The sequence below is a fragment of the Callospermophilus lateralis genome, chromosome 5 (assembly GCF_048772815.1).
Source record: "Callospermophilus lateralis isolate mCalLat2 chromosome 5, mCalLat2.hap1, whole genome shotgun sequence".
In the NCBI taxonomy this organism is placed as follows: Eukaryota; Metazoa; Chordata; class Mammalia; order Rodentia; family Sciuridae; genus Callospermophilus; species Callospermophilus lateralis.
In genome coordinates this window covers 118,775,689-118,787,798 of record NC_135309.1, presented here as the reverse complement: position 1 = coordinate 118,787,798, position 12,110 = coordinate 118,775,689, and the positions used below count along the sequence as shown (strand labels likewise).

General features: G+C 34.8%; 2 protein-coding genes across 4 annotated transcripts in view; one reads left to right on the top strand and one right to left on the bottom strand.

Moving 5' to 3' along the window:
* Nucleotides 1-3,046, top strand: part of Ndufaf2 (NADH:ubiquinone oxidoreductase complex assembly factor 2) — a 192,719-nt gene extending 189,673 nt beyond the window's left edge. Inside the window, exon 4 of the mRNA XM_076856120.2 lies at nucleotides 2,725-3,046. Within this exon, the coding sequence (XP_076712235.1) occupies nucleotides 2,725-2,976 (252 nt within the window). The 3' untranslated portion in view covers nucleotides 2,977-3,046. The remainder of the gene's footprint in view (nucleotides 1-2,724) is intronic.
* A 4,651-nt stretch (nucleotides 3,047-7,697) lies between these two features.
* Smim15 (small integral membrane protein 15) lies at nucleotides 7,698-11,871 on the bottom strand. 3 transcript variants are annotated; one of them, XM_076857245.2, is made up of 3 exons: nucleotides 11,801-11,871; nucleotides 10,414-10,538; nucleotides 7,698-9,396 (listed from the first exon to the last, which is right to left on the bottom strand). In XM_076857245.2, the coding sequence occupies exon 3, from the start codon at nucleotides 9,360-9,362 to the stop codon at nucleotides 9,138-9,140; it is 225 nt and encodes a 74-aa protein (XP_076713360.1). In that variant the 5' UTR covers nucleotides 9,363-9,396; nucleotides 10,414-10,538; nucleotides 11,801-11,871; the 3' UTR covers nucleotides 7,698-9,137. The 3 variants fall into 3 exon arrangements, with proteins under 3 accessions (XP_076713360.1, XP_076713361.1, XP_076713359.1); XM_076857246.2 differs by lacking the exon at nucleotides 11,801-11,871 and adding an exon at nucleotides 11,697-11,794 and having other exon boundaries at nucleotides 7,698-9,421; XM_076857244.2 differs by lacking the exon at nucleotides 11,801-11,871 and adding an exon at nucleotides 11,697-11,794.
* Between the last annotated feature and the right edge of the window lie 239 nt (nucleotides 11,872-12,110).

Sequence of the window (12,110 nt, the reverse complement as noted above, 5' to 3'; positions counted from 1 at the left end):
TCTTCTTATAAATGATTTATGTTCTGTTTAATTTCCTTAGAAAGTATTAGCAGGATTCTGCCTGGTAGCAATTAGTTTACAAAATAATAATAATATCCCATTGTAGCAGCTTATGCCTATAATCCCAGCAGCTCAGGAGGCTGAGACAGGAGCATCACAAGTTCAAGGCCAGCCTCAGCAAGTTAGTGAGGCCCGATGCAACTTGGTGAGACCATCTCAAAATTAAAAATAAAAAGGGCTGGGGATGTGGCTTAGAGGTTAAGCATCCCTGGGTTCAATTCCTGATACCAAAAAATAATAAATAATTTTTCTAGGAAAAAGTATAGTCTCCATGTTTTTCAACTCTGCAATCTTTAATCCATTTGCACATGTCAAAATGATCACCATAATCATTAGTGGCTTTTCAGTTATCTAAATAGCTGTTTTATAAGACAGAAATTGAGTTGGAAAAGTAAATTTTTTTGTTTTATATTTTTTTTAGTTGCAGATGAACAGCATGCATGAGGCACTGGGTTCAATTCTCAATACTACATATAAATAAATAAATAAATAAAGGTCCATTGACAACTAGAAACAATATTTTTTAAAAAGAGTAATGTCAAATAAAGAAATATTATTTGAAAGCAAGATAAATAAGAGACGCTTTTTTCTTTTTCTATTTTATTTATTTGTTTGTTTATTTATTTATTTATTTTGAGGTGCTAGTGATTGAATCCAGGGCTTCATGTAAACTAGTCAAGTACTCTACCACAGAGCTACATCCCATCCCCTGGGTTATTCAGAGGGCACATCTGTGTACCAACTATGCAACTGCAGCATGGTGGTGAAGTAAATAGAGTAGGCATGGGCACAGTTTTGGGGGATGTGACTGATGTTATTTTGCCAAGATCAAGCAAGCTCCATGTCAGCCTGAGTAGCCTCTTGCTACTTGAGATCAGTTACCAGGGTAAGTTTAACCTGGCCCTGAACCTTCCATTCTGCTCCCCAGACTGAGCTTCATATGAAGACACAGAACTTGAAAAACATGGTAATACCAAAAAAAGTATTCTTGTCTGACTTGCATTATTTCCAATATCCCAGGAAAGGATAACCTTTGTGTAAAATCACCTTACATAAGAGTTCTATATGGTGTAAGAAAAGCAAAGCCTGATTTCTCTACTCTCACCCTCACTTGTTAGCAGCTGCCCCTAAACTTCCTGTGGTTATTAAACTATGCATGGGGATTTGCTCTGTATTGTGAAAACTACAATAACATTTATAAATATTGTTCTTTTCCTCATATGTTTGAGGGAGAAATTTTATTAGATGGGCCATCGTTCATATATAAGTCTGTAACACTATAGCTATTTTTAAAATTTTAATTTTGTTCACATGTCAGAGAGAATACTGGAGATTGAATCCAGGGACTCCCTACCACTAAGCTACAGCCCTTTTTACTTTTTGAGACACAGTCTCACTAAGTTGCCCAGGAGTTGAGATCCACCTCCTGAGCCTCTCAAGTAGCTGGGATTATAGGCATATGCCACCTTCTCTTAACTTCAACCCATTATTTTAAATATTGGTGCTTATGGTTTTAAAGGACTATACTACTTGAAATTCACTTTAGAAACAGAAAGATTACATCATAGATTCCATGATGTTGCCCTTCCAAGTGTCGTTTTTTTAAAGTGGTAAATTTTTTTAAAAACTTGAGAACTTGTTTTTTTCAATGTTGTGATATTAGTTACATTAATGTTCTAATTTTTTTGTATTAAAAATGACATTTATTCCTAAAGAAAAATCAGAAAACCCAGATAAGCAAAAACAACATTAAAATTTTTCATCCATATGCTAGAGTTGTAGCTCAGTGGTAGAGCACTTGCCTAGCACATGTGAGGCACTAGGTTTGATCCATAGCACCAACTAATAATAAATAAAATAAAGGTATTGAAATTTTTTAAATTCACTTAAAAATAAGATAGAAGAAAAACATTTCATCTGTTTTTAAGATGCACATCTTTTTAAATTTTGGCATCACTGAAATCAAGGATGAATACAGAAGCTTAAATGCCTTTAGTGGTACATTTAAGGTCGCTTCTTAAATGGTCTTGTGTTTAGTAAAATAGCTAAGAGATTGTTACTTTGGATATAAATCCTTCTAGATAGAATAGCAAATCTGAGAAACAGAAGTGCACTGCACAGATTGTACTGATCTAAGGAAGCATTTCCAATAGCAAAATGCCTTTGGAACTAGTGTCCAGGGCATACTGAACTCAGATTCCATTCCTATCTTCTGCCATTATCGCTCTAAAGAAGGGGAGATAGATGGCTTGGATTTGGAACCATACGGTGGCCTTAGCTTTAACACTTTAGTTCCCACAGAAAAAGAATTTTAAGGCAGAAAATAGTTGATAATCTTTCAAATTCTTTCATTAAGTGACTTATGCTCCTGTGTAATATTTCATGTTTAATAGCTTATTTCCATTTTGGGATAGAAAATATTTCTATTCTGTGGTCCTTCATGTCTATTTCTACCATAAAATCTTAACATAAAATGAGAATCATTTTAACACTGATAATCAAATTTTTGAAAAATTAACCTGTATATATCCACAAATTTAATTGAAAAAGCAAGTATCGTGTATGTATTTTTAATTTTTATTGACTTTTGTTTTCATAAAACCTTTCTTTGGTATTTAAGCTTTTAATTTAATATTTTTTCTATTTATATGTATATATGTGCAGGAAATACTAAAGAATGAGAAATATAGAGAAGAAATGAAAATTAAAAGTCAAGATTTTTATGAAAAAGAAAAACTCCTTAGTAAAGAGACCATCAAGGAACACTTGCCTCCACCTGTTCAAACTCACATTAAAGGTCATGCCTCTGCTCCATACTTTGGAAAGGAAGAACCCTCAGAGGCACCCACCAGCACTGGTAAAACCTTTCAGCCAGGATCTTGGATGCCACAAGATGGAAAGAGCCAAAATCAATGAATTGCACTGATGAAATCATTTAATTTACACTGATATAACAATTTTAACAAATAAAAGGTTGGCTACTTTATATTTTCTGGGTATATAATAACTCTGTATTCTAGCTTAAGAATTCATTTTTAGTACCCATAAGTAACATGAGATTAGGAAGCATTGAAGTATAAATTCTTTAGCCTTAAATCTGACACTTGATTTAGTCCTCATCTTGTTCATGAATTTGCTTAGAATTGCTTTTCCCTTCTTAGATTACTACTCTAAGGAGTGTTTAGGTAGTTCTGAATGCTCAGTGCATATAGGATCCTTAGGTGGAAGGATATATCTTGGCAAAATAAGGGTAGTGAGCTCTCCCAAATGATAAAATATAAAAAGGAAAAACTGATATTTTTATTTTTGTTGATGTAGCCTATTAAGATTCCAAAGGACTACAGGCTGGGGTTATGGCTCAGCAGAAGAGCACTTGCCTGGCATGTGCAAGGCCCTGGATTCGATCCTCAGCACCATGTAAAAATAAATAAAATAAAGGTATTGTGTCCAGCTAAACTAAAAAATAAATATTAAAAAAAAATTCCAAAGGACTAACATGAACTTGGATAAAATGTGTAAATGCAAAGAAATTTAGCTCATAAAAAGGAACCACCTTGCTGAGAAAATGGGACAAAAACTACCTTATGGTTAAACTGTGGCTGGAGTTTGGAGAGGAATTAGGACCAACAGGAGACAATCCATCATAGAAGTCTTAAAGGACAGTAAAGAGAGAAATGGGATAACTGGAGTTCTATGAGAATGAAATTTACTTTGGAAAAAAAAAAAAAAAAACATGGACAAGTTCTCAAAGCAGAATGCAATTCCACTGATAGCTGGGAATCAGTGGTTTGTATATTAAAGAAAAATGTAGACAGATGACACAACATGCAAAAGTACTCTCAAAGGGTCATTTTCTAGAGTGCACAACTAAGTTTTCATTATTTTAATGTAGAGTTTATCTCACAGTGTTTGACGTAGAGTAGATATTTAATAAATATTCACTAAACAAAAACCCAAACTTTTATGCTCTGAATAATGCAAGGAAATCTTTGGTTAAATATTAATAATGTATTCCTAAAACCACATACACTGAAATGTTTACTTGAAGGTAAAAATTCTAATAACTACAGAAAAATACAACTATTTTATAAAGCATTTACATAAAAAAAAAAGTAACTGACAAAATCACCATAACATACTGAATGACAAAAGAGCCTAGGTGATAATTTGAGTGTTCCAACAGCCCTGTTAATAGCAGGTTAAACATTTTGTCTTCTCAGATCACTACCAAGCAGTACTGTATTTTACCACAGAGGCAAAAAAGGAACTAGCCATTAGGTAATATAAAAGAAGTTACAATTTATAGTAATAATTGGATTGCGACTCAGTTAACATGTTCTTAAAATCCTGGCTTTAAAAGAAAATTGTAAATACTTTTAGCATGCTAGAATGTCTCTACTGCCAAATTTCTATTAACTTATTAATTTCATCCTATGTACATCTTTTGCAAATGTTTTCCATATAGTGTTTTTAAATATCTTAACATATGGTAGAATTTACATTAATTTTTAGTTTTCATTTTAAAATACCTGTTTTACATAAGCAACGTAAGAAAATCTTAGCCAAGAATCTTTGTGGGAAACTGCGTTATGTTCAAATAAAATGATGATACTGGCCCAACACAATTAGTAGAGCATGTAAAGTTAAGGCAGTTTTGAGAGGTGGGAATGAAGGTCATAATAATCCACCCATATTCCTCTCCTCCAGGCAAGTGTATAGGAAGACTACATTGTTAGAGGATGTTTTTAGGGGATATTCTATATTTAAAAATGAACTATAATCTTGTCCTTTCCAAGCAACTTTTTTAAAATACCTAGCTTTGGGCTGGGGTTGTGGCTTAGTGGCAGAGTGCTTGCCTTAGCATGTGTGAGGCACTGGGTTCAATTCTCAGCACCACATATAAATAAATAAATAGGTTCATCAATAACTAAAAAATATTTTTAAAAAAAAATACCTACCTTTAAGGCCAAACACTTGCAAAGTATAATTGAAATATTAAATATTAGCTTGGCCACCATATTTCATTTTTAAAATAATGATATTTTGGCCATTTACAAGTTTTTTATAGTTTTTCAAAAAAGTTTAAAATTTTTAGTCTCAAAAATAAAAATGTTCCTATTAGCATAATTAAATAACATTGTAGATACTCTAGATACTTTCTTAGAGCCAGTCCTTCCTGGCTTTCTATGCCTATGTTATATATGCTTTACACATATTTTTAGTTTTTACAATATTGGGCTTAATTATTATACAAACTTTGCGGTGCAAAAAAAAAAAAAAAAAAACTCTCTGGGGTTTAAAATCTAGTCAATTAGCTATACCTTATGTATTTTAAGTTAAAAACCAACAAAATGATAGACAATGTGGTGCATGCCTGTAATCCCAGAAGGCTGAGATAAGAGGATCACAAGTTTGAGGCCAGCCTCAGCAACTTAGTGTAGCCCTGTCTCATAAAAAATAAAAAGGGCGGGGGATGGGGCTCAGTGGTACAGTGCTCTGGGTTCAATCCCTGGTACAAAAAGTAATAATAAAAAAGAAAAAAGTGTATAAAAACCAACAAAAATGAAGGAAATAAGTCTTTTCCATTTTTCTAACAGATTTCTTGCTATTTCTTAATTAACCCTGAATCAAAACCACTATATTGATTTTTTTAATGCTACCTCTTTTATTTAAAAGTGTAACCTGAATGTATTTAGATTAGGTTTTTCCAAACTGTGTTATGTTCTTTGGGAAAAAAAGTGGTACAAAGGAGAATCCATGGCAGTCATATTAGGTTAAAGACTCCAAGAAATTATGCAGAAAAGAAACTTGTCCAAGTTCTGCTTGTGTTTCCCAAACTTTAGGTATCTGATCATTGAATCTTTTCCTATGTTTGAGAAATGGAGAACTTGTCCTTAAATATATTCTACAGATTAACTAAATCAGTGATTTTCTCTAACCATATGCAAACATAAAAACAATAATTCCTAAACAGGATCAAGTTTCCTCTCATTTATAACCAGTTAAGATGTACAGTGCCCCTTGCCACTTTCCTTTACATGTAATGACAGAGGAATGAGGCACAGTTAATTATTATTTCAGTCCTGGGTTCCTGCCCAAAGCTTCCTAAGCTCATTTTTAGTTGGTCCATTCTTAAAGTTTCAAAAATGCACTTACACATCTGATACAGCAGTAGTGGATATCGTGAGTCAAATTCTGACACACAATCTATTTATATATCTTTTTTTTTTTTTTTAGATCTAGACAGAAACAATATCTTTGTTTTATTTTTTTATGTGGTGCCGAGGATCGAAACCAGTGCCTCTTGCATTCGAGGCAAGCGCTCAACCACTGAGCTACAACCCCAGTCCTCTATTTATATATTTCTGATAAAATATTAGAGGCAATCTGGGGATAGTTTCCAAAATAGGGATGGATATGTGGCTCGGTGGCCAAGTGTCCCTGAGTTCAGTCCTCAATTTAGAAAAGCCATGTTTAATAGTCAACAAAACGAAACAAAAAAGTTATATTTTGGATAAATGGGATTTTAAAAAAAATAATAATGTTTAGTAAGGTGAGAGAAGATGGAATTTTTTTTTTAGAATCCCAAACTTCACAATATTCTCTGCTTTATGCCTCCTCCCCAAACATACATAAATATTATAAAACCTTGTTGAAAGACTGGGGTAGTGGCTTAGAGGTACAGCGCTTACCTAGCATGTGTGAGCCACTGGGTTCAATCCTCAGCACCACATAAAAATAAAATAAAGATATTGTGTCCACCTACAACTAAAAAATATATATTTAAAAAAAAAACTTGAACTCACCATAAAAAAAGCTCTATAAATGTTGAGAAAAGCTGAAGAAAAAACAAATACTTATGCCAAAAAAAATATAAAAAATTAATGTTACAACTTTAACAAATCACAGAAAAATACTTTTAAATTGTTACAACAGAACCAGTGAAACAACAGCTTTAATAAAAGAAGTGAGAATTATAAGGAGCACATTCTTTGCCTCAATGCTTTTATTACTCTAAAATATTCCATAAGCAAAATATGTATATAAATTCTTTCAATGAACAGCTTAACTATAGACACCCTAACATATTTTAGATTTACCTTAACCTAGTTTTTCTTAAAATGGGCTCTGCAGACTCATGAAGACCAGGAGTTCTGTATAAGCAAGTTTTAATTTTAAAGATAATATATAAAGCATATCCTAGATCACCTGAACAACCAGCTCATAATTAAACATTGAATTATTTCAATGTCTGGCGTTATAACGTGTCTATTATACTAGCTTCAAGTAGGTACTGGTAACCTAAAAATAATATTAAGTGTTATTCAAACTGGTCCATACCATTCTCAAAAATCCTTAGGTTCTCAGATTTAAGAAACACTGTTCTAAGTTTTTATAAATATTTAGGTACAATGGAAATTCATAACCCTTTGAAAGTCTAACTTACATATCTTATTATTCTCTCCCAAAAAAAGACAAAAAAACCCAGGACCTCTTATAAAAGTATCAAATTTATTTCATTATCTTGTTTCATTTTGAAATGAGAGCTGTTGGACAATTACTTAATATTCATTCTCAGAGGTGCAGAAACATTAATAAGCTATTAAATACAATGAATAAAATTACTGGACCATGCATTTAGAAAAGTCATGTTTAATAGTCAAAGTTCCAGTTATACTACTTAACTGAAAGATCCTTTAGCTCTGTACTTTCAATTATACCATTCTCATTTTGAATACAATTTTATTCTATTTGTACAATTATTACTATACCCGACAAAATCTTCCCAAATTTTAAGACTTTCTTACCATTGAAGAAGTTATGGCTTAGCTGTTAACTCTATTAAAAAAAATATGAAATTTCAATTTTTACCTCAAACTTTTTGGATCAAAAACTACAGGACATCACTACCTATGAGTTAAAGAATAGAATAAAACCAAAAGTGCCATCTATATAACCAACAAATTACCTGATAAAACTTTTTAACTGTTTCACTGTTTTATATAACACAAAAATAAAATGGTTCCAAGATACTACAGTATTTGGCCTTTTTACTACAAGTTTTAAATCATAGTGTCATTCTTCTCAACAACACATCTCTTAAGAAAATGGCAATGTTCATAAGTACAAAGACTGTTAATAACCAGAAGACAGTATTCTACATAATCAAGATAATTCTTTATAAAATTAGGTTTTAAAAATGAGAATGTCTTGATAATTGCCAGTTGTCTTAAAGGCTAAAATCAGAAAGAAAAAAAAAATGAAGAAAACAGACTTGTATACTCATTAATACTATTTTACTTTGAGAAATCCAAAAATGAGTACATTCCAAGGAATAAGCAATAATGATAAAAGATGTGATTAATATACTGTATCTCCTTTAAAAACAAACTTTTTACCTCAGAAAGGATAATTGTCTTATATTCTTAACATGCTTTGTTCAGAACAGGATCCCATTTTAAGCCACTATTTGAATAAAGTTCACAATCTAAACTAATTTCTCCATAATCATTTCAGTACAAAAGCTGCAAAATGGCAAATGACTTAATCACCTATGAAGAGTTTGTATTGCAAGTTGGGTATCCCTTATCTGAAATGTCTGGGACCAGAACTGTTTTGATTTTTTTCAGATTTTGCATATACATAATGAGATGTGCTGAGGACAGAACCTTAGTCTAAACACAAAATTCCTTTGTTTTGTATAGCCTGAAAGTAATTTTATGTGGTATTTTTATATATTTTTAGCATACTTGTGTTTTGACTGTAATTTTCCACTTGTGGCATCATGTTTGTGCACAAAAAATTTTGGATTTTGGAGCATTCCGAGTTTGAGATTTTCTGATTAGGGATGCTCAACCTGTATGTATGCTTATTTATAACTGCCAGTAGATACCTACAAACTTCAGTACCCAAGCCTAAAACTACAGTATGGAGGTCAAAACATGATTCTTCTACATGATCAGATTTCATTTACTAAATAATACTATCATGAAATCCAAAGAAACCTTAGTGAGTCCTTCCAAAGCTGCATAATTTTCCAAATGATTTTTTTCTGGTTGCAGAGCCTATTCATTTCTTCAGTCCTTTTTGAGTCGTTTAGCTTTTGCAATATTCTCTTGACGTTTTTGTTTCTTCTTTTGTTCCTTCTCCCTGGCTTCAATCATCTTGGCCAATTTCCAGGACAGTACAGCACTTGCTAGGAACAGTGGAGTAAGGGCCAAAATAACTGTTGTAAGGAACCCATATGGGTCTTTTGCAGCCCATTCCACAATATACTCAGCCCAAGCCTTTATGTCAAACATCTTTGTAGCAGTCTTAGGAAAACTGGGGGGTCAGCTGGGGATGGACAACAGGAAAAAGACTGTATGATTAATCAAAATTCTGAAAAAAGTTACAGAGCTAACTCATAATTCCATTATCACTCAATTTTTTTTTAAAGTACAAATTAGTACTATTTTTAATAAGGACTAATAACTCCAGTTAGAGGGGAAAAAAATTCAACTAGGCCAACCAGAATAGCAAGCAACTTTTGGGAGGGAAAAGGTGACTACATATTGAACCCAGAGTATTTTACCACTTAGCTACATCCCAGCCCGTTTTATTTGTGATCCTCCTGCTTCAGTGTCCCCAGTTGCTAGTAGTACAGGCATGTGCCATTACCTGCAGCCAGAATAGTAACACTTAAAAGATGTAAATTTATAGGAAACAAAAGTAAAAATTATTTGAACTCTGTCACAAGGACTACTAAATTCTCATATGCTTCCTAAATTCAAGATAAACTTTGTTTAACAGCACACTTCTACAAGAGTCTGTTTCACATGTCCATTTCAGGAAACAGCTGAATCCTGTTTGTAATTTAATGTATCCTCAGTACTACCAGGTAATTAACAAAAGTCCAAATCAAATTTTTATGTTTAAAAAAGGACAAGCCCCAGAGCATGAAACACATTCCCATGGAAAGGAAAGTGATAGATGGCTATTTCCTGAAATGGAATAGAAAAAGGCAAGGGAACCAGGATGATACCTACATTCATATGCCAAAAGGTATAAGCTAAAAAGTGTGTGCTATTTTTTGCCCTTTCAGCTTTGGAGACCCCTACTGAATGAAATAAAAGAAAAAAGTTATCATAAAAAGTGCCATCCATTTTGTTCCTCTTTCTGTTGATAAGGGAAGTCATCTGGCAAATAAGGATTGGGTGAGCTTGAAAGACAAATTCTATTTTGGCCCACAGGCTTTTGTACCTTTCATGTTTGTGCTAATCTCTATTCAAATTGAAGAATTAAAATACCTGGGTAGGGTATGGATGTAAATATACTTAAAAATGTCTGCTAAGATTCAAAAAAATCGTCTACCTTATGCTTGAGTAGTGATCTCTAATTTTGTCCGGGGATTATCAGTGAGCCAAGCACAATTTCAGATGACCCTTGGTGGTTTTGCCTTCTTTGGTTCCACAGTATACTTCTGAGAGCGTTAAATTCTATAAAATGGATAAGTAGAGAAGAGATAAAACATTTAAGTCAGAACTTTCAAGATAACTGTAATGTTTTCACATGGAAAATTTCTAAATTCTGTAACATGTAAAACTGTCAATTACAAACTTTTAAATATCTATTTTTTTCCTAATCTGAGTTTACACAATTATAATTTCCTGTAGGGAAATCCTAATTACTGGAAATCAAGTATTTTACTGAATTATTTATTTCAATAAAATTATTTATGATATTCACTGACTTGTAAGACAAGCTGGCTCACTTCACCATATCTAGTCCTAGAACTTGAACTTTGTATACCAGAAAGGTTGACATCCATTCATTCATTTATTCACTGGATTAAGTACATCATTACAAAAATCAAACACCTAGCCTTACTATTCAAAGGTATTTTTTTTAACTGTTATTGCGATTCGTGTCCTTTTTTAGGAAAATCAGAAAAGATAAACAAAGCCAATTATTATCCCCAATACCATCACGCAAAAATTGTCATTGGTTTCAAATCCATCTTTCCAGTTTCTTCTCATTTTCAACAAAAATCATGCCTCTATTTTCAACTTAAGATACATGACATTAAATACACTAGCCCTCGACTTCAAAACGTCGCCACCCATAATTGGAACCGGGTTCTACTAAAATCGATCCTTCTTCAGCCCAGTAATGCACTAATTAATTTAAGTTTTAGAGACTAAGCAAAAGAACTTTGCAAAGTTAAGCCAGGGCGAAGGACCTGGTTTATGGCAAAGTTTTACTGTTTACATAAAGGCGTCGTCGTCCACAGGCCGCACATCTCTAGTGCACCTCAATATCCTACCAGACGCCCAGGCCTCACACTGTAAGGAACAGATACTACTCTTCTTCCGCCCAATAGATCGATGGGGCTCATCTCCCGGCCAGCCCTGCCTGGCGCCTGAAGCTACAGCTGGTGGTTCTGGACAGCCAGCCATACTCAGTCCTTTGTCTTGCCCTCCTTCCTTAGGATTCCCTTTGCTCATTCTCCCTTCCTTCCTTCCCACAACGGGCCCGTGGGAGCCACGTTTACCCCTGCCCCTCGACCCAGCGAGCGCAGGCCCTCATCCCGCCTCAGGCTGGGCAGGGCTCGCTGAGTAGAGGGACTCGGGGAACCCGGGTCGGCCCCGCCACACCTTGCGCTGCGGCCACCTCTGCCCGACACCCGGACACCATTGCAGAGGCCGCCATCAGCCGCTCTGCATCGCCCCAAAAGCACGGACTCCCACTTCCAACTCACCGCCAGACCGGAAGCAGGAAGGCGGAAGTCGAGTCCCTTGCGTACCGCCCACAGGCCGGCCGCAGCTCCGAGTCCGGCGTGAGGAAGTCGAGGGACTAGTTTCCGGCTGCGCCATTGCTGTGGGTCCCGGGACCTCCACTCAGAGGACGTGGGGGGCGGGGGCAGGGCAGCGTGGAGATTTCCGGGGAGCGGCAGGTGAGGCCGTGCGGTGTGGGCGGTGGCACTGGGCTCCCCCCGGGGCCAGAAACCTGGGCCTCCTGCCGGAGAATGGAAAGTGGGCGAGAAGGCATGGGGCTGCCTCGGGAGCGGG